The following is a 24,106-nucleotide window of genomic DNA, read 5'->3' as shown; positions in this document are numbered from 1 at the left end:
GGTGTCCCCCTTCTTCCCCAAAGATCTCTCCAGGCTGTGACACTGTGGGGGAAAGGCAACATCTCCCAGGGGAAGCACAGCAACTCTGTATGCAACTGCAGAGGAACGGGAAATGGGACAAATGGTGGGTTCAAGCCACTGGTATTCAGTCCCTCCCTTAAGAGCAGTCCAGTGCACAAAGCCGTCACACATCAGTGAGCTGCACACAGAGCGGTCACCATGTGACTGAACGCATTCACGTCTACTAAATTAAACCACAAACTGTTGACAAGACAGTGCTGACTACCTTGGGACTGCATCCTACACTACAACTACATCCTTGTTGAGTGTTCTCGCTTACCATCTTCATCATTGGTGACAGTTATGGTTGCCATGTCCATCTTCCCAATCCTAGCTCCACTCCAATGGTTTCCAAGTGGGCTACCAAGATAGACCTGGAACTGCTCTTCTGGTTCAAAGGCAGAGTCATCACTGATATAAACACTGCAGTTCTTCACCTAAAGCCAAGTAAGCGGGAGAAAACAGCAAACGTTCATAAATCTGATGAAGCCACTTAAAAGGCACACTATACTTCACTATCTAGGGTTTAACGTCCGAGTACTGTCAATTCTGGAAGAAACACTTCTATTTTTAAGGCTGCTACTTCAGTGTGGACAAACCACACGGTTCCATGATGAGACACAGCAGTGAAGACATCTACTTCCACAAACCAACAGCTCTCTGCTACAACAATCCTGAGTCCTACTGACACAGAGGATTTCCATTTCATGTTTTAATCAGTTTTACCATGAAACAAACAACCCTTTCAGAGTCATGTCCTATTTCCAGGACCAGAAGAATTTGTGACTTTAAGCATCTATGAAATCAGTTTGGACAGCCTCTGTCAGCTCCCTCTGACATGCAGAGCCCAGGAGGAGATGTGAACCTCTCCCATCAATGGTTCTTCATTCTTCATATAAGCCAGGCTCAGCTCACCTTCTCCCCTTTCAAGAAAGTGATGCGAGACTCCTCTGCATTTTTCCTCTCTGCAAAGTCCTCCATGACCTCTGCTGTCTGGCTCTGGGTGTAGCACCTGACCGAGGACTCATAGCTCAGGTCCCCGGTGCGGAAGATGGGGATGTGCAGAGTACCCTCCTTCTCCTTCACTGTGTACGTGTCCTTGGTGAACTGCATGCTTGGTACTGCAGGAGGTAATAAAAAGAGTCAAGCAGCATTGAAGCTACACAGAGACAAGAGTTAAATGAGGCACATATACCCTGGGAGAACTGCTGCATGGAGTCCAACAGTCAGAGAATAAAATGGCAGCTTCACTGTGCCTCAATACAGGATTCAGTTTCAAACAAACAAGTGACCGTTACGGCTGCCAACCCTCTATAGAGCACAGGATCAGCAGACCCTGCAGCGCTTCAGAAAGACAACATCTCTCCTCACCACCTCTCCGTCACCTAACTCCAACAGTTGATGAAACTTGTTCCTTTCCCATCATTTTGGTGCTGTTGCAACGCTCTGAGGAACAAGACAGGGTTGGTGGTATGAGGATGGTGTTTGCGAGGCGTGCCAGGAAGGGACTGTATCACGACTCAGTACTGACATGGATACTGTGTTTCAAAGTATTATCCTACTGTGACAGACACAGCACAAATAGCTTGCAGCAAAGGGCATCCTCAACAAAAGATACAAAGGCAGAAATGATTACAGACTACTACAAAGTTAGATTACAAAGCATACAGTGTGTGCTTTCCTTAGGCAAGCAAACACGAGATACATTAAAACACAAGAGGAAGGAAACATGCAGTGTGACTGTCTCAGGTAGTAAAGGGGACTTTAGCTCACAGAAAGCATAGAACAAGGACTGAGCTCTTAGTAGAAGAGGCAAAGTGTGGCTGAAAGTAAGGGAACACGGCATGAAAATTCATTCTGCACTCTCAAAGACTCCAAGTTCTTGTGGACAGTGAAGCATGGAAAGAAACAGGGCAACCAAATGGAATGGGAGGATCCCAGGAAAATAGGCTAAATCTAGCCTAGAAATAACCTAACTTGGGACTAGCCTCCTGCTATGTGGAAGTGTGAAGGAAGAGGCTAGGATGGACTGGATAGAACTGCCATGGATAACTTACCATCTTGGAAGATGTCATTAATGGCCACGATTGCTTGGAATGGCTTTGTTAGCTCAGCTCCATGGGGTGAGCTGAGATAAACAACAAATGTCTCCAGCCCTTCTATCACTGGGTACTGCGCATCGTCCAGGATTGTCACAGTGCAGAACTAGAAGGGAAGCACAAGTTCTGCTTTTAGAGATGCAAAGCTTTCATCCTTCCCGGCACTCACATTTGGATGTCTAATGTGAAGTCATTATGTCAGGTCTTTTCTGAATTCATTAATCAATGGAAACAATGTTCTAGAAAGATCTGGCATATAATTTCTGAGAATAGGCAGCCATCTTTATCCTGGGAGAGGTGGCCTGACTGAATCTTCTCTAGCTGGACTGCTGATCAGATGTGAGTCTGTGCCTAGCAGATTCATTAACAATTCTCAAGTGGCCCTGAGAGAATGTTCAAAACAGGCAGATGACAAATACAGAGTATGCACATAAACAAGAGAGAAGTGTCACCAGACAAAGCAGACTCCTCAGGGGTCAAAGTGGCTCCTCACCTCTTCTGTCTTGCCTGGCCTGAACTCTATTTTTCTGGAGCTGGGGACATAATCAATTCCCGGGCTGGCAGATGGAGGGTCTGACATCCGAGTAGCACACCACACTGAGATGGGGGTTGAGAGATCAGGTCCCTGTCGGAGGACTGGAATCTCAATGTTTCCTGCATCACCAGTTGCACATGAGAGAGAACCAAGATGAGAAAGCAGCCGCACACCACAAAGCCACTCCTTTCCCTTCAGCATGCCCTTCTCCCTTCACTGCTGCTCCTGCACCCAGCACAGCCTACTGCAGAGAGAACAACCCCCAGCCTTCCCCACAGGGCAGAGGGAAAAAGAGAAACCCTCTGCAAATCTTTTACAATTCTGCTGCTGTGCCATAAATCACTCCCTTCTGATAGCTGTTCCTGGTGAAAGCATACTTTCATGGCAAGCACCCCAACATGGTGTGGAGCAGTGCCGGCGGAGCCCCCCGCTACTCTTCACCTGCAGCCTCACTGACGGTAAAAGTAGCATTCCCCAGAAACACTGTGGAGGCATCGTTGGGACCACTGATGAAGACGTTGGCTGAGGCCCGGCTGCCAATGCGTGCATTATCTGAGGCATCGGCCAATACGATCTCAAACTCCTCCTCTTCTTCGTATTCACTGTCATCGATCAGCATGATGTCACATGTCATCATGGCGACACCCGGACCAAAAACAATGCGGCTGTCATCAGCCATCCCCCGGGACTTGAAGTCGGAGCCAGATTCCAGCATATAAAGGCTGCTTCCCTTGGCTGATTTGGGGACAGTGTAGCAGAGGGCAGATACAGTGCTGCTGGTATCCCCTAAGATGCAACAGAAAAAAACCATTAACTCTATGGAAATACTTTTACTTTATTTGGTGGAGACACCACTTACTTAAATAATAAACCAGCGTTTGGAAAAGAGGGAGAGGAGTGAAAAAGAACACTATCCCTGCTCCTAAACTTGAATAAAAGCTGGCTTAGGTCTGACTTCCAGGCACGCTCTGAATTTGCACCCTTTGGCTACTATGATCAGGAAACAGGTGGCACTTGACTATTAAAAGAATATACAGTACAGTGATAAGGTCCACATAAAACACAGTATCTATATCACAGAGAAGCAGCAAATAAATACAGGGGTTTACTCCTGCTCATGCTGGGAGGAGAAATGAATCCAAAAGTAAGGAGCTTTAACTGCGTTAGTGAATCCTACAGCACAGATGGAAAAGATAAGAAAAAAACCCCCATCTGCTCTGTGTTGTTGCTTGTCATTTCAGCTGCGCCACAAAGCTACTTCCAAAAAATCAAAGAATCACCCCAAAATCATAAACAAGCAAACCCCAAGGAACACCACTTGTTTTGGGGGGTCACTGTTATTTGCCTGCCAACAGGGAAGAGTCATTTACCTGAGCCTGGCAAAGGTATATACAGCAAAGACTCCTCAGCAGCTCTGCGGTAATCCTAGTCATGTGATAAAAGACTGCAGGATACAGGCACTAAACCGCTTCTATTAGCTATAAAGTACAGAATTAAAATCCAAGCTTTAGGTTTCACAGTCTGTTCACAGGTGCTTCACTTCCTTCTGTCACCAGTTTACTGTTGGCCACAGTCTCGAGGGCTCCCTGTCCACGCTCTCTGCTGCATGGATTCAGACTCTGAATGTCTTGCCCACAGCGGTGCCTGCAGAGCCGCTCTCCCTCCTGTGCCACAGAGACCCAGCGGGAGCACAGCAAGTTGTTCTGCCCTGCTCGACCCACCTTTCCTTTCAACAGGAGCAGAGAGAAAACCAGCGCTCTCGCTGACGTGGTACGTCTTCCTGTCGAACTGCAGGGTGGGCTCGTCCTCTGTGTCAGTGATGGTGACCGTGGCCCGGGTGATGTTCCCCAGCAGAGCATAGGCTGGCATGCTGAGCTCCACGGCAAAGCTCTCTGTGCTCTCAAAGACGTTGTCATCATTAATGACGATGGTGCAGGCTTTGGTGTCCTCCCGCTCCTCAAACTGCACCTGGAAGGCAGCAAGTGGCCTGCTCTCTTTGGACTGGGGTCAAACTTTCTGTCCTTCCTGCCTTACCCTTGCCTGAGTCACATACCCTGTGCACAAGTGGCATCAGACCCTGACCTTAACCAAGGATAAATGACTAGCAGAGGTCAAAGACAGCAGCAAATGCAGTGTGTAGGCCCCTACCCCTTCTAATCTCAGTCATGGTTTTAAGCCCTTTGCATGATGAGGAGTGACACTCCTACTCAAGCAAGCCTGTAACATTTGCGGTCTGTCAGAATACTGTCAGAACACTGTTGCAAAGCATGTCTGTCAACATAAAAAACTGATGAAAAAAGAGACCCTCTTCTGAAAGCAAATAAACTGCAAATTTTTAGAAAGGAAATACAGTTGCCTTTGTGTTTTTATCAGTTCTTTCATCCAGGCTTGATGGCACGAATGGTCAGACCTTCCCTTTCCTGGTGTCCCCAACCTACCTGCCCCGCGTACTCCACGTAGTCCTGCTCTCCCGGCTGTGAACCAGAGCTGGAGGTGGCCGTTCCCTGCTCTGTGTGGCACAAGACAATCGCGTACTGGTTGAGGTTACCAATCCGCCTCACGGTGACGCTCACCGAGCCTGCACTTTCTCTGACGCTGTAGCTGGAAACGTATCAAGCAGACACAAATAACAGGCTGGGGAGCAAACCCTATGTGTTTATGCTGATACTGAGCACCACAGACGCAGGCTAACTATCGCCTCCATGGAAAATCTGAGGGACACTAATAATCAGGGACTTGGGCAGATGGCAGCTATTCAGCAACCCTGCTCCATGGTTAAACCCAGCAGGTGCTTCTCCTCACTGACACACACAAGAGTTCCCACATCCATACCAGCTGCTGTTGGCCACCCTCACCCTCTAGAAATCAACAGTGTTAATTCAACAGGAATGCCACATCTGCACAGCTGTGAGACCCCAGTCCTGATGGGGTGCTGGTGAAAGACAGGCAGAAATAATGGTAACTGCCCCAGAATTTCATCTCCATGTTGTAGGTCCAATCACATATTACAGAGCTCAACCTGCCTCACTCCAGATAAGATCCCATCTGTCAGAAGAGCGCTGTAAGCCCCGTACCATTTACCTGGTGTATGTAAAGCTGAGGAGAGACCACTGCACATGGAAGATGTTGCCACCAACCACATTGGGTTTGCTGTCCTTCACTAGGAACTGAAAGCTATCCATGGTCTCCTGAACCTTCTCCTCATGCATCACGTACCGAATGAGACCCTGGTTCACATCCTCTGCAGGGAGGAGACATCCAGTGAGCTAACTCAGAAATTGAATGGCAGTTTTACAGACAACCAATGCAGAGATATGCATCTGCATGGCTGCAGGGATTGGGTTCTCCACACGCCCTTTATGCTGCAGCAGTTTTTCTAACTTCCTTGGTCTTACCTGTGGTAGAAGCCAGCCTACAAACTGTGACAGGATATTCCCTTGCATAGTCTTTATCCATAATGGCTCATACTTAAAAATAAGGTAAATTTGAAGTAGCTTTGATGAAATGCAAGAAATATGAATTCACTTGGGCAGCACATATTTCAGCTCTGTTCTATAAGCTGGCATGTTGTAACTGGGCTCCTTCTCACTGCTGAGATGGTTCAGGCTCCCTGACTTTTTGCAGTGTAATACATGTTTGCCAAGCTTCAGACCTAAAATAGTGTAGCCTCTTCCTCTTTTTTTTTCCTTTTCTTTTTTTTTTTTTTTTTTGTCTGAGCACACGGGAGGCCAGGCAAGGCTAGCAGGGCCTGATGAGAAGGGACAGGCAGAACTGCTGACTGCATTTTTACAGGACCTAATGCAGTGTGATGTGAGGCTCTGCCAACTGCAGTAGCAGAAATGGCAGTAGCTAAAAAAGGCTGCGCTGCAAGTTTACTCTCAGTGTGCCTGGGGAAGACTTGAGGGAACAGCAATCAGAAACAGCACAGTGGCATAGGAAGCAGTTACTCCCTCACCTCCCCTTCCTAATGGAGTGCCCCTCAGTCCTGCAAGAGTGAACTTTCCACACATTGTTGACTCTGCACTGCTGGCTAAACATGATTAGATCCACATACAATATCTACAACTCCTCTTTACTGTCCCAAGGCAAATCTCCAGCTCTAGCAAGTCTGGAGAACCTGGGTGTACTACAGCATACGTGTTGATGTCTGTAAGAAATTACAGGATTTCTGCAATTGAGAGCAAAGTTCAATGCTTATTTTTGACACACGTTTGAGATTTGCCCTTTGTCTTCTCCCCCCTCCCACCTTTTTTTTTTTTTCTCCACACAAAAGCTATCTTGACAAACTGAAACAGCTGAAGGAAAAAAGCAACAGTATACAGCCCAACTCCATACCCTGTGTAAAGGTGGTCACAGCTGTCCCTGGTTTCAGCTTGTTCTCCACATAACCATTTCTGGGACCAGTTGTTATCTCATAGGTCAGCTGTTTGTCATCTGTGTCAGGATCTGTCGTCAGTAACTCCTTCTTAGTGATTAGATTGGTTGCCTGGATTAAAGCCAAACCAAGGGAGTAAAACTCTAGAGATCCAGCAGTGCAAGTCTGATTGACTGTTCATCCCAAAAGCCCAACCATCCCCTCTGTCAGACAGTGCTCCATGAGGGAAAAGCTAGGGGATATAACACCACAGAGCACACAGAGGGGCCCTGAACAGACAGATGCCCCACAAGGTGTTTGACAGCACAGGAAGGATTCAAATTCTGCCTCACATCTGGTTTGTTTAATAAAAAAACATTGTGGCTCAAAGAAAAGCAAATTCAGAACAAGCTGCCCAGCCCTATCTAGCTGGGGCTAAAAGCTATGACAAATCTTTTGGTTTCACCTGGAAACCACTGCTCCATGAACTGCGCTGATGCTCAGGTGAGGCCTGGCTTTGCAAAAAGCATTTGCAAACAGCCTCAACTTGAAGGAGTCATTCAGGACAGTTCACGCTGCTTCAGTGAGCCTGTGCTAGGTCCTCTCTGAAATGACCTCACACGGATGCGCCTCAGTTCCACCACATTTTGCCTTCCCTTTAAAAGAAAACACCATTAACAGCCAAGAAAAAAAGAGAGAATTGAACTGCCTGAGGCTGTAGGAATCCTTTTTCTGAAGTCAGGAATTTGAGCTGAGATAGCCACTTCTTAATACAATTTCTTACTACAGTGTCTTCCAACCCCTTTTCCTGGGAAGAACCAGGAATTGCAGTTAATGCTGGGTTCTCAAAAACATGCATGAGACAGTTTCCTGGGGTTTTGTTTGGACTTCAGAAAAACAAAGGCATGTCACAGCAAGAAATCCCTATACCACGTTTCTTTGAAAGCCATGTATCTCTACCACGGCTGCTGCAGCACATAATCATGACTGGTCCACCATCAGCAAAGCTGAAAATAAACCCTGGGGAGGAGGAACAAGAGGCAGGATGTGTCCGCCCAGGAAGGTAGGCAGGAGCTGTGCTGCACTGCACACAGTTTGTGCAAGAGTCAATAAGAGCCAGGCTTAATGTTCTGGCTGATGTAGGGGAAGAAGATGGTCCAGGAACCAATTTTGTGCCCTGGAGCGACATTGCCTGGTTTAGCTAATGGAGCTGCAGTGCAGGCACCCCTGCACACCTCTGCCTTTTCCAAGACACTTTGTGGGCCCAGAGGGACATCTGTCCTCTATCACAAAAATAAAAATGCCAAAGGATCAGGATGTTCTCCTGGAACAGCCTGAGAAACAATCTAAGCTGAACCCAGGCAGGCAGTTACCTTGCCATCTATGTACTCCAGCCACTGCAAACCCAGGTTGGTGACAACCCTGGGTGTCCCATCATCCACAGAGAGAATGTCCACTTTGAAGCGCTGCGGTGCTGCTGTCACAACCTGACAAAAGTTCGGAGAGATGGCTGTTACTTTGTGAGTCAGAGCCTCATCCACCATACCACCAGCTTTGCTCTCTTCAGCTCTGTTGGGATCAAGGTCCCGGGGTGAGTTTGCACACACAAAGGCTGGTACGCCAGGGAAGAAGCAAATGGCATCAAAGAACTGAGAATACTCAGCCCTTATCTTCAGTGGAGCGACAGCAGCTAAGTCTCCTCTTCTCTGAGAGGAGGCAGCTTTCTATTAGCCATAGAATGTCTCCCTCACATCTCCTCTTCTCCCCTTACCTTCTTTCCCCCGTCCTCCATAATGAAGAAGGGATTGGTCCCATCAGACACTGTGAAAGTGAAGCGATCCTTCAGCGAGTTGCTACCATCATGACTGTAGCTGATGCGGTTCTGGTAGATGTCATCCATAGTGAAGGTGGTGGCTTGGTAGTAACGCTGCCCATTGCTGGTGCGTTCAATCAGGCCATGCCGGGGGGGCTGCACGACTGTGAACGTAATTGACTCTGCCTGCACCAAGGAGACAGAGTGGCAAAGCTGATGACATGACCCCAGGACCAGGACAGGCATGTCCTTCCAGCTCAAGATGCCTGGAGAGGGATTCTATGCCCAAACAGCTTTCCTAGCACAGTGTTTCCAACCAGGGGCTGAAATGCAACACCACATGCTGAACTGATTCACTGTGAGCCCTGCCCTGTCTTTATCCCTCTCCCAAGGTGGCTATTATCTACAAAACAACCCCAGTCAGGGAGAGCTAGGCTAGACACATCACACTGAACTGTTGTTTCGGCTGGTCTGAGACAGCTCCTGCCCTTGTGACAACTCCTTGAACACAAGAGCAGTCCCCCATTCTGCAGCTATTCTAAGCAACGTGCCCCTTGTCACTTCTGTCAGGGTAGAAGCAGAGATAACCTTTAGGGCAGGATCTTTGGCTCAGGGCAGTAACAGTCAGCCAGGAGCTTTCTTGCTGCAGGGAAACTGCAGTGCAGTGAGGCAGAGCCAACATGAGACTGCTTAGCTCCAGCCAGACCCAGGAGGAGAAAGAGGAAATGTCATTTTCATCTGTGCTAGGCATAAATTCAGTGTCAAGACTAGGCATAAGCTCAGTTCAAACCCACAGCGTTCAGAGAGAAGGTGGTACAGGGCAAGGATTAGCTCTGATCACAACTTCTAAATGCTTTCCGTGCAGATTTATTGCTTATGTGTCTGAGAGATATCCTCAATGAAGTCATTTCTCAAGCTTTGTTTTGTTCACTCTCAAAAACATTCATCCATTTATATACAAACTAGCCTCCGACAAGATGTTTGCTTGATGTTGTGATCAGACAGGGTATGATCACAGGGAGAGATGAAAGTCGCTATAACCCTTCTCTTTGAACACAAGCCCATTTTTCTGATAGCCCAGACGTGCAGCAGAAGAGTGGAAGGAGGAAGCAAAGGGAAGTCTGGCCTTACCTCTGTGTCAGCATCTGTTGCTTTAAGCTCAAACTCTGTGATGGTTTTTCTCAATCCTTCCTGAACTGTCATTCCCAGGCTTTGCACTACAGGTAAGGAGTCATCCACAGGGTTTATGGTGATGTCAAATGTCTGGCTCACCTGGAACAGGAGGAAAAGCCTCTCTTGATGAACTCAGTCTACCAAGAGTGCAACTCCATCGAAACAGTATCACTGTAAGGAGACCACAGTGATCCAGAGTTTGGGTCACTTAATTCTGGCCTTGTCTAGTGAGTAAATATGAGCTTCTAAGCTCTGATCACATGATCGTGACCTCTTCTATCCCTCCCCACTAATTTATTCTCCCTCTTTCTTGATAGTTATGGACATCCACTTTTCCCTCCCTCATTCTACTTTATCCCTCTACCTCTATTTGCAGCTATGATTTTTCTCTTTCAGAAAGCAGGAAGGAGTAATTTCTCGAGAGTCTAACTGCTTCTGGGTATGTTGTCAGTGCACTGGATCAAAGCTGAGCTCCAGGAGCAACTGGTAAGCAGATGAAAACCAGACACTGATATCTTGGTAAACCAGTCTCATGAGACTACATCACAGGTGGCTCCCCCTTACCTTCACAGGGCTTGCTCCCTTCCCTGTGGTATGTAAGATCTCTCACAGCAGGGGAAGTAAAAGCACCCACCACCATTGCGAAACGACAAGCCCATGTGTGGCTTGTTTCATTTCCTTTGCTACGTGTAACTGCCATTCGCAAGCAGCAACAGGAAAACTGACTCCCATCACATCCTACAGAATCAATAGCTTGCTCTGACTCAGGCAAAAAGACATGCTGGGACTTACCTCATTTGTTCCGTCAGACACAGAAAAGGTGAACGCATCCGTATGCTTTTCAGCGTCACTGGTGTGGACATACTGGATGCTGCGAGAGGCCAAGTCTGCCTGGCTGAAGGAACTAATTCTTGTCCCTAGAAAAAGAACAATAGGGGAAAATGTGCAATAGAAAGAGCGAGTTAGGGCAAAATATAGGGAGCTGGACATATCTAGCCATAAGCACTCAGTCTCGGTTTGTTCTGCTCCAATTCAGGCTGTACCATGAGCCTCAGCTGAGCCAGGGATTTAGCTGGTGTGGAGCCTCCTAAAAGCTCTGCTCAACAATGTTGAAATTAATGTAGTGGCACCCCTTCTGCAAAAAGAAGTATAGACTTCTTCCCAGACTTACAATTTTACAATGGCACCTCATACTGTCAGGACACCCTGTTGGGGATGGGCCTCTCAGGGCAGAGGGCAAGAGAAAAGTTGTGAGAAAAACGGTAGAGGTAACACTTCGATTTTCACTGCTGTGCAGGACTGATCTAACCATGGCATTGCTGAGTATAAGCAAAAGGATTCCTGGCAGTTTTCGAAAATGCCTTTGAAGTCTCTGCTCTCTTTTCCCCTCCTTGTACCCCTGCATTTAGAACAGACTAAGCCTCATTTTTAACACTGACTTATAGTGACATCTTTACAGGTCATGAGGTGTGACACAGACACAGAAAGGTACCTGACAACCATTTTAAAAAGCACTCGAGCCTTTAAGTCTCACTGCTGCGTTCGACAGTTTTACTGTTCTTAACAACAACAAAAACCCTAACAAAGAGTTTTTCAGCAGTTTATCATGCTAAATGGCTACTGACAAGTATTGGCCACACTACAAAAGATACCAGGACCTGATATAAATAAATGAGCCAGAATTGGATGATTAGCCAAGGTTTCCCTCAGAGCTCATTAGCTTTAAAGGTCTGTGGTCTCTTTTGAACACTCCAGCACTCTCTGCTTAGGTTTGGGTCATTTAGATCATGAGAACAACTCTTTCACAGTGTATGACTCTACATCTTTCTTAGTCCATCACAAACATGAAGAAGCACAGAAATCAGAATCATCACATTTTAAATAACAGGAGGAATAAAATCCTTAATCCAGCTCCTTCAGGTCTCCAAAGTACAAGATTCACTGTTTAATTTGCCATTTAGACAAAAATATTGCAATTTTAAAATTTTCTCTCAGCAGGGGATTTGCTTATTATAACTTTCATTCGTTTTTCCTACCCTTTCAACGTGTTTGCCAGAGGACATCTTACACTGTGAGATGAGGCAAACCACACACTAAAACTGAGCTGGTACAGGGACTGTCTGCACCTTGAAAACACAGAGCACGTATTTCCACTTTAATCTCATGTTAATGAGAAATCTAATTCTAAGAAGACATAATCTTAGATGCATAATCTAAATCAGAAGAGCATATTATACAATAACATAGATTTAGACTAATTCAATCAGAGAGGGGTAGGACACTCATACTGTCAGTGGGCATGGAAGACAACTCTAAAATTCAGATCACATTTGCAAGTAATTATTTTCTGAGTTTCACAGGATTGACCAATACCCCCTCTCCGAATTACCAGAATTCATTATCCAGTGTATCCACCACACCACAACATAGCTTCCTTTTAAACTAACTCTGTGGTTAGTTCCCTTCCTCTCTTCAAAGTACAACTGGGAAAAGAGGCTGGTGTTCAGGGATCAAGGGACATACTGGCTGAGAGGGGGAGCGGAAGTGAGTTGTCTGTTCACCAAGGCAGGCTCTATTACCATGGACATTAGGGGATGGATTCTTTTCAGCGTTGTACTATATGTGCTCACAGAAAAGGCTGAAGGTTTGGCCTGTCATGCAGATGCAGCAATAGGTCCTGAAAGAGGAGATTCACACAGCGGCAAGCTGGACTCATCTGCAAAGTCCATCAGGCAAGGTTACCATGGGGCATAAACTCACCCAGAGGCTGAATAAATCCTCACCTGTGATTATCGGGCTGCCTTGCCTCTACTCACCCTATTCTCCAACTCTCTGGGCTAATGACCATTTGATTTCTAACAGGAAACATAACTCTGTGCTGCTGACTCCAAGCACATTTTTCCTGCAGTAAATCTTTAGGGCTCAAAAGCCTTCTAGTGCTTTGCTGCTAGGAGTACCCAACCGAGTAAAATACCGCCCTGCTAACCTGGGGAGGCCACATGCTCCAGGTGCCCCAGCTGTGGCTGCCTGGTGAGCTTGTACTGGAGCTGGGTCAGCTCACTGTCCTGGTCAGTGGCAGAGAGCTGGAGGGTTGTGATTGTCTTTGCTGAGTTCTCATCCAAGACCAGCCCTTTGTTGGCGATTATGGACGGGGGAAATCTGTCCTCTGAAAGGGTTAAATACAAAGCTGAGTTAGGAGACAGTCACCCTCCTTTCCTTGGTGTTATTCAAATCAGGAACTTGTGTTCAAGCAAAAGACAACATAGATACAAACACCCCCCAGAGTAGTAATTCCAAAACAGGTACTGTGGACCTTGGCATTAATCAAGGGGACAGTAACATTACATCTTAAAGACAATCTAGACAGTATGAAGATAATAAGGGGAAATTTTCTACATTTTTCAGTAAGTTTGTCAGAAGCCAAAGAACTAATGCTTACATCCACAAACTCTCCCCATGCCCCAAACTTCAAAGGCCTTTGAATTAACAGCGAACAAAAACTGCATATCAAGAATTAAATCTTAACTTGCAGTACATGTGGGATAGGAATCTATGAAGGCCTCAGCTTTGCAGCAAAGAAAACATAACTTCAGCGCTATTGTTTACCTAATACACTAATATAAAAAACCTGGTCCGTCAGTTTGTTGCCATCTGCATCGATCACATCAAAGGTGAAGGCAAAATTTCCGCCAGGATCCCCTTTCTTGTGACTGTACACCACTTGCCCTGGAGAGAGGGAGGGGACAAAAGAGGTGGTTTGTTACAGGCTGCGTCATTTAATTCTTAGTTTGGAACGAGGCTGGCACTATAAGCTGAGGGACTTGGGGCTTGACAGAGCTCCTGGATTTGCATTTCATTACTTTCTCTCTTTACTCTTTTTCTCTCGCTGAGAGAGACTTTATAATGCTTGCTTAATGATACGTGTTTCTGCTCTAACATAACAACCTTATCTTACTTCTTTCCCTCTCCCTTCCCTGCTTCAAGTCACCCTCCCTCTCTCATAAAGATCATAGAATCACAAAATATCTCAAGTTGGAAGGAACTCATAAGGGTCACTGAGTCCAACTCCCTGCTCCTCGCAGGACTACCTTAGACAGCCACATATCACTTCCCATGATTATCTAAAATCAAGCACTCTCACCTTTATTTATATCAGCCTGGGTAAAACTTTTGACAGGTCCTTCAACAGAGATCTGGACTGGATTATCAATTTTGGTCAGCTGCAGATGGCCTGTGATGGGATCCCTCTTCATGACAAATCTGATCATTGTGTCATCTGAATAAATAGCTGCTGCTTTCAAGTGCTGATCTGTGAGGTGCACTGCAGAGCCTGGACCAGAGAAAGAAAGTCCACGATCAGCTTCAGCCAATCCAGCTAAGCAACTGGTTTAGACTGGACCATATAGCAATACCAAGCAATACCATTCTCCTCCCTCTTCCCGTACCAACTGGGAGCTGCAGGCCCCTGTTGACAGCTAATGTGGGTGGCTGCTTCTTCGGCAGCTCCATGGAGAACTCCAGCCTCCCCGTCTGCATGTAGAGACCATCCGTGATGGAGAAGCCAAACTCATCTGTTTGTGCTGCTGCACCACTCTGAGTATAAACGATCAGCTCATCCAAAATGTCCTGGTAGGTGAAGGACGAGCCCATGGACAGCACCTGTCCATGCTCCGGGGGCTCTGCAGCAGTCTGCCTCCTGCGAAGATGACCTGACAAACAATACATGGAGAAAATTATGGGGAGAAGAAACCCTGCTGGGGACTCTTTCCGTGCCAGCAATCAGTGGGATGCAGAGGTGGACATAGTCTTATTGGCAAAATTGAAGGAAGTTACCTGCTTATTGCCAAAACTGGAAAGAATTTGGCTACATACATGAGATCTGAAAAAGAGGGCACAGCCCTCATTAGTTTAACATGACACTAGCCTTCACTTGACACCCTGCCTTGCTTTATCACTGCAGATAGATGCTAGTTGCTCAGCTCTTTGGAACTGAACGCCACAATAGGGAATGGGGTAACACAAAAGGGAACTTCCCAGGGAAATGCATGCAGTGCCCCCTTCTCCTCTCCCACGAATAGCTAGGGACAACTCTCAAAGAATAGGTCTGTTCTGAAACACAATCCCTCTGCAGCTGCTGGTCCAAACACAGACTAAATGTGCTTTATACAAACACACCAGGCTCTTCTTTCACATCAGGGGCTATATACACACACAGATATAAAGACTCACAGACACTGAGACACAGAGACATGCTCTGTCTCTCCCCACCCTCTCCCATCTTGTCAGGACTTACCATGTTCAGGACTTTTGGTAACCATGATGACAAGGTCCGTGTTCTGGGTGTCCAAGTCCTGCAGGTTGAGGGAGGCGTTGGTAACGACCACACCTGAGCCCTCGTGCACTCTGACAGCCTCCAGCACCATCTTTGGGGGCTCATCGTTCTGCCGCTGCACAGGTCCCAAAGGCACACAGTCAAAAAAGGGGAAACAGCCAAGGGGAAAAGACCGCTGCCCACCTGAATGAAATACAAGCTACCAAATGACAGTACTGGTGCCGATATCCATTAATGGGCTACACCAGTCTCTCCAAATCTATCCAGCATCGTGGCTGCTTCTAAGGGGCAGAAGACATCTGAGAAATAAGCCCTGTGGAAGATGCTGCAATGTACAACTGTTCTTCTGTTATCACAAGGGAATTACATGCCTGTACTAGGGGAAGGAAAAGGATAGGAAGAAGGAAACTCCCTTTAGTCCCCTTCCCACATATTACAAAGCAGTGAGCAAAGCTTGAACTTCAGAAGTCATGTGTCTATGAGAAAGGAGATGGCACTGGCAGCCAGGGAGCACAGGCATACCTGAATTGTGATGTTAATGCTCTGCACCTCAGACTGGCTGAAGCCATCGCTCACGTAAAAGCTGAAAACATCACTTGTTGGCTCGATGCTTTCATGGACGCTCTGGTAGTAGTAAATGCTGTTCTCTAGGACATCTTGAACGGAAAAGGATGCGTCGGCAGTCACAGCAGACTCACGCTGCGGGCCAAAACTCTCACCTGCAAATCAGAATATCACTAGTGAAAGGATGTTCAATTCACTGATAAAACTAAAACTAAAAGCAGCAGGATAGGAGAAGAATGGTACAGAAGGATGTTCACTCCTAGGACATGGCTTTCACACATCTTGTGACCTCTGTAGAAAGCAACATCTGCTGCATTACAGTAGGCATCAGGGAAGCTGCAGTTTTATGCATAGTAAAGCAATCCCACATCCCAGGATCACTTAAGGCTTTCTTCAGGGATGAGACAATGGCTTATGTGCCATCTGGCCTCAACACAATCTCTCTATCAAGCTTCACTTTGCAAAACTAAGACTCAAACCCAAGAAAATCACCCGGCCGTTGCCTGTTCAAGGAGAGAGGGTTACCATTACCAAGATGCCACAAACTGGAATTCATTCACAGGACACAATTTGGAGGGATGATGTGTAATGGTTAGCAACCTGTGCTCTCCAGAAGGCAATCACTGTAGTAACAAACCACTGCACTGACCAACCCACAGTGATATTTTACAAAGGCACATTATGATTTAAGTAAAATGATATATGCCACTCCTGTTAGGACCACACACAGGATTAAGCAGATGAGTCTCTTGGATTAACATCTTTGGACAAAATGGTATAAATCCTACCTTTTCTTGATAATACAATGAGGTAAGAGAATGTTACCAGCTATGCTCTGCCAGAGCTCTCAAAGCCTTAAAGCTTGCTGGGACATTTGGAGAAATTTAGCGAAGTTTGTTCTGTGTAACAAGGACAGCCAAAATAAAACATGATGAAATTACAACACACGGGCTCGAAAAGGCTCTTAATGCCCCAGTCTCGCAACATAGATCAGTCTCCAACAAACAAGAATTAGGAGGAAACGCTCCCCAGATACAGTTTATCTTGTAATGCTGACCTTATGAGCTCTTTATCACCAACTGATGCCAACCAGCACTGCACTGAGGAACTGCAGTGAGACAGATCAGAATGTGCTCCAGCATGGCAATTCCTACATTCTCTTTCATCAGCCAGGAGGAAGAAGAGATAGCCAAGCAGTTTACCTGTCTTAGTGTTTTCAATGTAGCCATACATAGGTAGAGTGATAACTGTGACCCTCAGGTCTTCCTTGGCAGCAGTATCATAATCAGCAGCTAAGTGGTGATGAGCCAGCAGTGGGACCCTGGCCCCCTCATCCACCTGGAAAGCAAAAGCATATGACAAAACTACTGCCAATGCACACAACACAAAGCAGCACCAGAATTGTTACTGAACCAGTCTGCCTCCATGGAAGAGGCTTGCCTGGTCTCTGAAGACCTGTCCCATCCTCCCTTAGATCTGTTAAGCATGAAATCAGCGGGGAGGTGAGGTGGGGTGGGAAGAAGAAAGCCTGCCTGGTCCCCAGGAGGAGCCTGCGAGTGCTTTATCAGGGCAAGAAGAGAACTGGCAGAGTCATGCTGACCTCTTGGCAGGCAAGATCTGCATTTCTTGTGGAGAAGAGCCTTTTGAAGGCAAGGGAGAGGGAATGCAAAGCTGGAAAGGAGGGAGATGACTTCAAAAGGCTTTGATAAGGAGTCTGAAATGTTGTGTATCAGTCCAAAGCACCAGATGTTTTCAGACTTGTCTTCTGCTCATCCTTTACATACAAGCTGGTGAAATAAGGGACGAAATATTAAACAGGGATAAGCCAGACTTGTTCCACTGATACCAGCAGGACACCCTAGGGAAAACCTGCTGACTAGAACAGATGTAAGCAGATGAGGTTCAGGGGTGCAGCCATACTGTCAGCCTCCTCTGACCTCCAAGTAATTTGTTAACCCTTTGCACTCACAGAACTGCATGTGCAACACCCTGTCTCTTCAGTAATTTCCCCTCAGTCCCAGAAAACTATTTAAGTCCTCACACCTAAGACATTCTTGTCACTGTTCTTAGTATCCTGGGTAGCCACTTACAGTGATATGGTCAGCAAAAGCAATGAGTGACGGCATTGTCTGTGCAGACGTGATAGTGATGGTGAACATCTGTCTGTCAAGCCGGTTGTTATCAGCATCAAAAACAACAAAGTGGAAGATATCCATAACTGGCTGATTGCCGGTCTCAAACATGGTGGAGTAGCTGTGAAAGTCAGAACACAGTCTGGGTCAGGGAGTCTCACTAACAGTCAGGCAAATACATCTCATCCCTGCATTTAGAGGTGAATGTACATGTCTTCAAAGAGAGGTGGTATTTCAGCTCCCAACTTTCCTTCACATTCATTCCCTGAGTTCTTTTAAATCACTGTTTTAGGTGTTGCCTACCTAAAGTATCACCATGACATTATGGACACAGAAAAAGCTCCCATAATTTGAAGCTACACCAACTCCTGGCATTTCAGACATGCATCAATACCTGATTCTGCATACAGGAAATATTCTCATTCATCATCTCATAGGATACAAGAACCAAGAAAGGAAAAAATATCTTTGATACAGTGTACTAACACAATATAGCCCAGAGATCCCTGCGGAAAGCCCACCAAGCTTTTAACTGGCATGTCTTAAAGGAGAATAGCTCTTTGATACCTGATTCTCTGGCTGTTGATATCTTCCATGGTGAAATTATAAACCTTGGAAACCTCTTCATCATGAGAGCCTGATGTTTGTGAGAGGGTGCCATATGCAGGCAGAGATACTAACTGGATTCTTATTTCTGAGTCATGAGAATTGTTGTCCTAAACACGAAGAAACAAACCAAATCAAAACAAGACAAGATTAGTTTTTGTTTCCCTCCATGAAAAATGGAAGGAGGAATAAAATGTTTTATAGGGAGATATATGAAGCTAGCTGGGTCAGATCCACGGCTGATGAATATTAAATGAAGCTCTATCGATGAGAAGAGTCAACTGGGTTGACATCTTCAGAATCTACCACAAAAAGTATTTTCATTTTCTCTCAGCTCAGAGAGGTTTTCTTTGTGTCCTTGTATCACATCAACACAATCTTCCAGACATAAACTTGATTTTTTTTCCGAATTAGTTTACACTCCTAGTGGACTGGACCATTTATGTAATACCCTTTTCCTGACTCCAGATAAAGTGAGCAAAAATGTAGCTGAAGGCTGGTACAGGGAGTAACTATCGCCCACCAGTGCTTCAGAGAGAGACACAGAGCTAAGTTCAGTTCTTAGTAAAACAAAGGTTAATGTGGAGCAATGCTGCAAAAGGCAGATTCACATTAAACTAAAAGCTGATTTTGGCTCTTTTTAACTACATTAAGTAAACTATCTTTATGATATCACAACTCAGATGTCATCTTTATTCTAAAAGTTTTTGTTGGTTGCTTGAAAAATAAGACCCAAAGCAGAAATCAACATATTCAGCATATGGGTCAGGAATGAAATTTTCTTTTCCCTAATTGTCCTCTTACTCAGATTAAACCTGAACAGCTCCCTTGTCAGCCTTTCTCCTTAAGAAGAGAACAGAACAGACCCTAGACTTGTATTCAGACTGATCCCTTGGAAAAAACATTCATCTCCCTTCTTATCCTACCTCACCCCCTTCAGTTCCCTAAATCATCTCTCTGACAGCCACCTCCTTAGGTCTCTCCAGCCTTACATGTGCACTGCAATCTCTCCTCCCTCCTCCCTGAGGGAAGCATAACCGCATATCTGAAACCCACTGCTAGTGCACTTGTTGCTACATCATCTGCAACGAGTGAAACACCTTTCTTCTGAATTTCACGAGCAGGATAACTCTTGTACACACAACCCCTGGGACCAATTCCAAGCTACGAATGAGTGCAGCACCTTGGGTTGCTTAAACCTCCCCCCTTCAAATATGTCTAGAAAAAGAACCAGGTAATTTTGGAAGGGGGGTGAAGGGGCTGAAATTTTCAAGGGATTATCACTTCGCAAATCCATGTGCTTTATTAGCAAGTCTGTTTGACACAAAAATCTGGGATTAACTCAGTTCTCATGTTTAGCATGGCAGTTCACCTCGGTTACAGTCAAACAGGGACAGCCTTAAAACCCTGTTGCATGAAAGAGTCTATTATCCCCTTTTTGGCAGCAGCAGTCAGGACACAGTCAAAACTTGAGCTCTCTACCAAGAATCCACACTGAGGGCAGAGGTGTGTGTGTTGAAGGGACTGTGGGGGGATAAGGGAAAGGGGGCTGGCAGCATTCACTTGGTTTAGAAATACATGAAAGCTTACAATATAAGCGAGATGCAATCGAGAGAGAGTCACAGAGCTTTTACTAGCCACGGTGATTGCCAACAAGCAGCCTGGGGCCAGCTGCGGACCGTTTTTATCCAGCAGGGACACTTCCACCCTCAGCACTGTGGTCACTGTGGTGACACCATCGGTGACAGAGATTTCCATGCTGTCCTCTGCTGCTGCTGAGCCATCATGCACGTACTGCAGAGCATTTCGAGTGACGTCCTCGTAGGTGAAGGTATCACCTTCCCAAAAAGAAAATGCACAAGTCAGAAAGACTGTTCAGAGCATCAAGCCAATTCAAGTGACCTAAGGCCCCAATTTAGCAGAGCTCTTAATCATGCACTAAACTGGCATTTAATACCATCCTTACAGGGATGTGAGCTAGGAAGACATTTATTAAGGAGCTAGTATATATGCAGGGCAGAGGAAAAGCTGTAACCTTCACAGTTTCTCAGACACAGTGACTCTTCACAATTCTCAGGGAGTGCCCAGATCCTCCTTTCTTCCCAGGTGCTTTGTAAGCTCATGCCTGTCATAGCTAGATAAGGCTACCCTCTCCACATCTTCTGCTTGCACTACTTTCCAGTGTTCATCTGATCACACACTGGAAACTGCTGCCACCAAAATCAACAGTAAAATGCCACAAGAGCTTTTGACTGCTGGATCACAACAGTTTTACATGATCTTCACTATGTTACTTCACTAAATTCTTTACTACTTCACTAAATTACTTCAGATATAACTTACCATTTAAGACAAAACATATTTTTTGATTAGCAGCTGGTTACAGTTATCACAATAGAGTGACTGTCAACTAGCCCACACATGCTTGGTACAGGAAACGTGCTGTCTCAGCCAGGAACTAAACAACAAATGGGAAAATGTCTTTCACACACACTCTCCTGCAGTCACACAACTCCAGGCAGAAAATTCACACACTTGTGGATGTGGCCATATCTGCCCAGAGGCATCTGCCTCCTTCTGGTCAACTAAACCAACTAGGTGGACAGGCACATGCTGACCCCTCTCCTGCGCTGAAGAAGATTTCTGCTCAACTCACCTGCTCTCATGCGCTCCTGCACGCCTGTGCTGTACTTGAGTACAATGCCATGAAGGGGCGGTTTCACCAGCTCAAAGAAAAGACCCTCTGGAGCTGTATCAGTGTCGCTCACAGCTAACTGGATCCCTGTGCCGGGGAAAGAGAGCATGCCTTCAGCATCCTCAGACACTACACTGGGAATATCTCTCAGGTTTTGCAATGTGCTCTTGTGAATGGAGTCAGAAAACTGTAATTCAGTCAGTAGGTGAAAAGTAAAATAATTCTGGAGCTGCCCTAGCCCAAGAGCTTGCTGGTTTCATGGAAATAATTAGTCCTCTGATGATGCTCACATCAAAGTTTGTATCTGAGAACTTATTGCTAGTATGGCTCACAAATGACAGCTAAGCAAACCCTCAGCTTATGAGAGAGATGTGCATATGTTCATATAGCGGGTGGATGTCTACAAAAACCCCAGAGCACCTCTTGACACAAGCAGCAAGTGGCTTATCCTAAACAACCCAGCGTACCAGATCACACCACTAACCAATAGTTCAGCAACTGCAGAACAGCCTAAGAGGGGAAAAAGTAGAGGAGCAGCAGGTCCCTGATCCTGCTCTCCCCTGCCTCAGCCAATGACCAGACCTGCCATACGCTGAAGGAGCACTGCCAGATCCCCAGGCACTTTTCTGAAGCACCACTGCACAGTTTTCTTAGTGGTTGCTGCTACACCTGCACAACCACAGCTCCTTAGCTAAATGGACAGAGAGGTGAGTGAGACTAAAACTCTCCCCTGCTCCATCCATGTGGCCTCCTGGCAATAAACACCATGCCTTAGGCTGAGCTCTACATCCCATTTCTTCCACCCAACTCACCAATGGTGGCTTTGCCCCCCTGGCTGACCTCCAGGAATGGAGCTGTAATCTGGAAGACTGGAGGCTGCTGCTCCGGAGAGAGCAAATGAATGACAAACACCATCTCCGGCGTTGTGTGTTCTCCATCAGACACTAGACACAGACAAGAACGACATCTGAGTGTAGGGTTGTGTTTTCAGGGACTCACTTGGGAAATTCACCTTTCTGTACAAAATCACCAACCCACATTGCAGACTCCCCTCCCACCCTGTCAATCTGCACCTTTGTTGATGGACATACACACAGAATTCACACCTGCCAACAGTATTTATCTTTGCCCCTAACTCAACTCCTAGCAAGACAAATGTAACTTGTAAAAGTCTGTGTGTGTGCATGTGTACATACTATTCATACACCTATCAGGTGTGCTCATAAGTCAGCACATGGACTTCTCCTTGGTGGTGGATCACTTTGCATACCTGTGCTAGAAAGCACATGGAAAGGGAAAGATATGTTAAACAAGCAAGCAGCTTATCAATAGCAATTTAACTGTGAAGATATTTCCATGCTATATTAAAAAAAAGCAGAGTAAAACTCTGACATCCTTGTTCACACTGGGGGAAAACAGGAATGAATCAGGCTTTTAGGACAGATTCCAGGCAACTATTGGAAAAAGATGTCTCTAGTGAGCTGCAGCTTAGCTTCTATAAAACACTGCTGGGACACAGATGAATTCCTCATGCATGTGCATTTCCAGAAATTCCTACTGAGTGCCCATAGGTGTGCTTGCAGCAGAGAAAGGCCAAGGAATAACCGGCAAGATGGAGGGCACAAGGATGAAAACTGCTCTAGCCATCAAAGAGCAAAACGTTCACATACCTGTGAATCGGAAGTTCACTGAATCTGGGAGACCTGATGGGACAAACACAAGCACAGAGTAATTGTGATTGGGACAGGAAAGCACATACTGATGTGGACTTAAACAACTTTTGGAGTCTGGAGTCTTTCCTCACCCAGGAAAGCACTCTTTCCTTGCCTTCGCTGCAAGTAATGAGACATAACATGCTACCCCCTCCTTCAAACTGTTAAACTAGTCTTGATGTCACTGGAGTGCATGATGATGCAGAGAACTGCGGCTACCATGTACTGTCACTTTATCACATGATCCTGCGCATCAACTGGTCAAACACGCTTGAAGCTTGTCCTGATTTTGCCCCTCTACCTCCTGCTCCAGACTGTTACTCCTCTGATGGTAGAAATCTTCTAATATCCTGGCTAAATTGATTCAGATCATATTCACCAATTCTAGTCTCAATCTCAAGGACTAAACCTCCAGTACATCAAAGATCTCAAGCATGGGAGGGACAACAGCACCTAACCACACAGCAGATGAGCAGTTTGCCCAGCACAGCATCCAGTACTAGTGCTGGCAATGCTCAGTGCTGCAGTGAACACTGCCATATCCCCATAATTCACTGAAAGTTGCTATACCAAACCACAGGGGAAAATCTTGTTGAAGTCACAAGAGACAGGTGAACTCCTGGTACACTCCTCCAAGGCAGATTCCTACTTCCTTTGCATCATTCAAGCCTCACGCCCTCATGAGTATGGACATAACCATGAAGTCATTCCAGGACTGGAGGAAGACCAGCAGTCCAGCTACCTCTATCAGTCTGACAAGGCACTACAAAGAACATTCAGTTCCTTACCTGCAAAGGAGAACGCAGTGATCTCTCTCAAGTGAGGAGCTGCAGTTGGCGGACGATAAGCAATCTTGCCATGGTTTATATCTGCTTGGGTGAAATACCTGACTGGGGAGAGAGGCCTGTCTCTATGCTCCACTATACCTATGGAGGTAGAGAGCTCAGTATTAACAGGAGGAATCCATTTTATTTTTTAAAAAAGATACCAAAGGCCACAGCTTCTTCTTCTCTCCCCAGGTACTTCTTTTT

At 46.0% G+C, this 24,106-nt stretch overlaps 1 protein-coding gene across 1 annotated transcript in view; it reads right to left on the bottom strand.

Annotated features, from left to right (window-relative positions):
• FRAS1 (Fraser extracellular matrix complex subunit 1) overlaps positions 1-24,106 on the bottom strand; it is a 176,604-nt gene that overhangs the window by 14,280 nt on the left and 138,218 nt on the right. Inside the window, exons 33-59 of the mRNA XM_074823439.1 lie at positions 23,864-24,001; positions 23,034-23,066; positions 22,176-22,307; positions 21,325-21,450; positions 20,259-20,506; positions 18,630-18,778; positions 18,021-18,183; positions 17,133-17,268; positions 15,889-16,085; positions 15,328-15,481; positions 14,480-14,743; positions 14,176-14,364; positions 13,641-13,760; positions 13,021-13,200; positions 10,827-10,951; positions 9,993-10,133; positions 8,820-9,047; positions 8,422-8,535; positions 7,030-7,180; positions 5,776-5,935; positions 5,133-5,295; positions 4,416-4,662; positions 3,136-3,480; positions 2,653-2,813; positions 2,118-2,265; positions 976-1,181; positions 341-497 (exon numbers count right to left, since the gene is read on the bottom strand). Of these exons, the coding sequence (XP_074679540.1) occupies positions 341-497; positions 976-1,181; positions 2,118-2,265; positions 2,653-2,813; positions 3,136-3,480; positions 4,416-4,662; positions 5,133-5,295; positions 5,776-5,935; positions 7,030-7,180; positions 8,422-8,535; positions 8,820-9,047; positions 9,993-10,133; positions 10,827-10,951; positions 13,021-13,200; positions 13,641-13,760; positions 14,176-14,364; positions 14,480-14,743; positions 15,328-15,481; positions 15,889-16,085; positions 17,133-17,268; positions 18,021-18,183; positions 18,630-18,778; positions 20,259-20,506; positions 21,325-21,450; positions 22,176-22,307; positions 23,034-23,066; positions 23,864-24,001 (4,575 nt within the window). The remainder of the gene's footprint in view (positions 1-340; positions 498-975; positions 1,182-2,117; positions 2,266-2,652; positions 2,814-3,135; positions 3,481-4,415; positions 4,663-5,132; positions 5,296-5,775; positions 5,936-7,029; positions 7,181-8,421; positions 8,536-8,819; positions 9,048-9,992; positions 10,134-10,826; positions 10,952-13,020; positions 13,201-13,640; positions 13,761-14,175; positions 14,365-14,479; positions 14,744-15,327; positions 15,482-15,888; positions 16,086-17,132; positions 17,269-18,020; positions 18,184-18,629; positions 18,779-20,258; positions 20,507-21,324; positions 21,451-22,175; positions 22,308-23,033; positions 23,067-23,863; positions 24,002-24,106) is intronic.

The sequence above is a fragment of the Strix aluco genome, chromosome 4 (assembly GCF_031877795.1).
Source record: "Strix aluco isolate bStrAlu1 chromosome 4, bStrAlu1.hap1, whole genome shotgun sequence".
NCBI lineage: Eukaryota > Metazoa > Chordata > Aves > Strigiformes > Strigidae > Strix > Strix aluco.
Note: the sequence above shows the minus strand (reverse complement) of the source record. Positions and strands in the feature narration are given on the sequence as shown.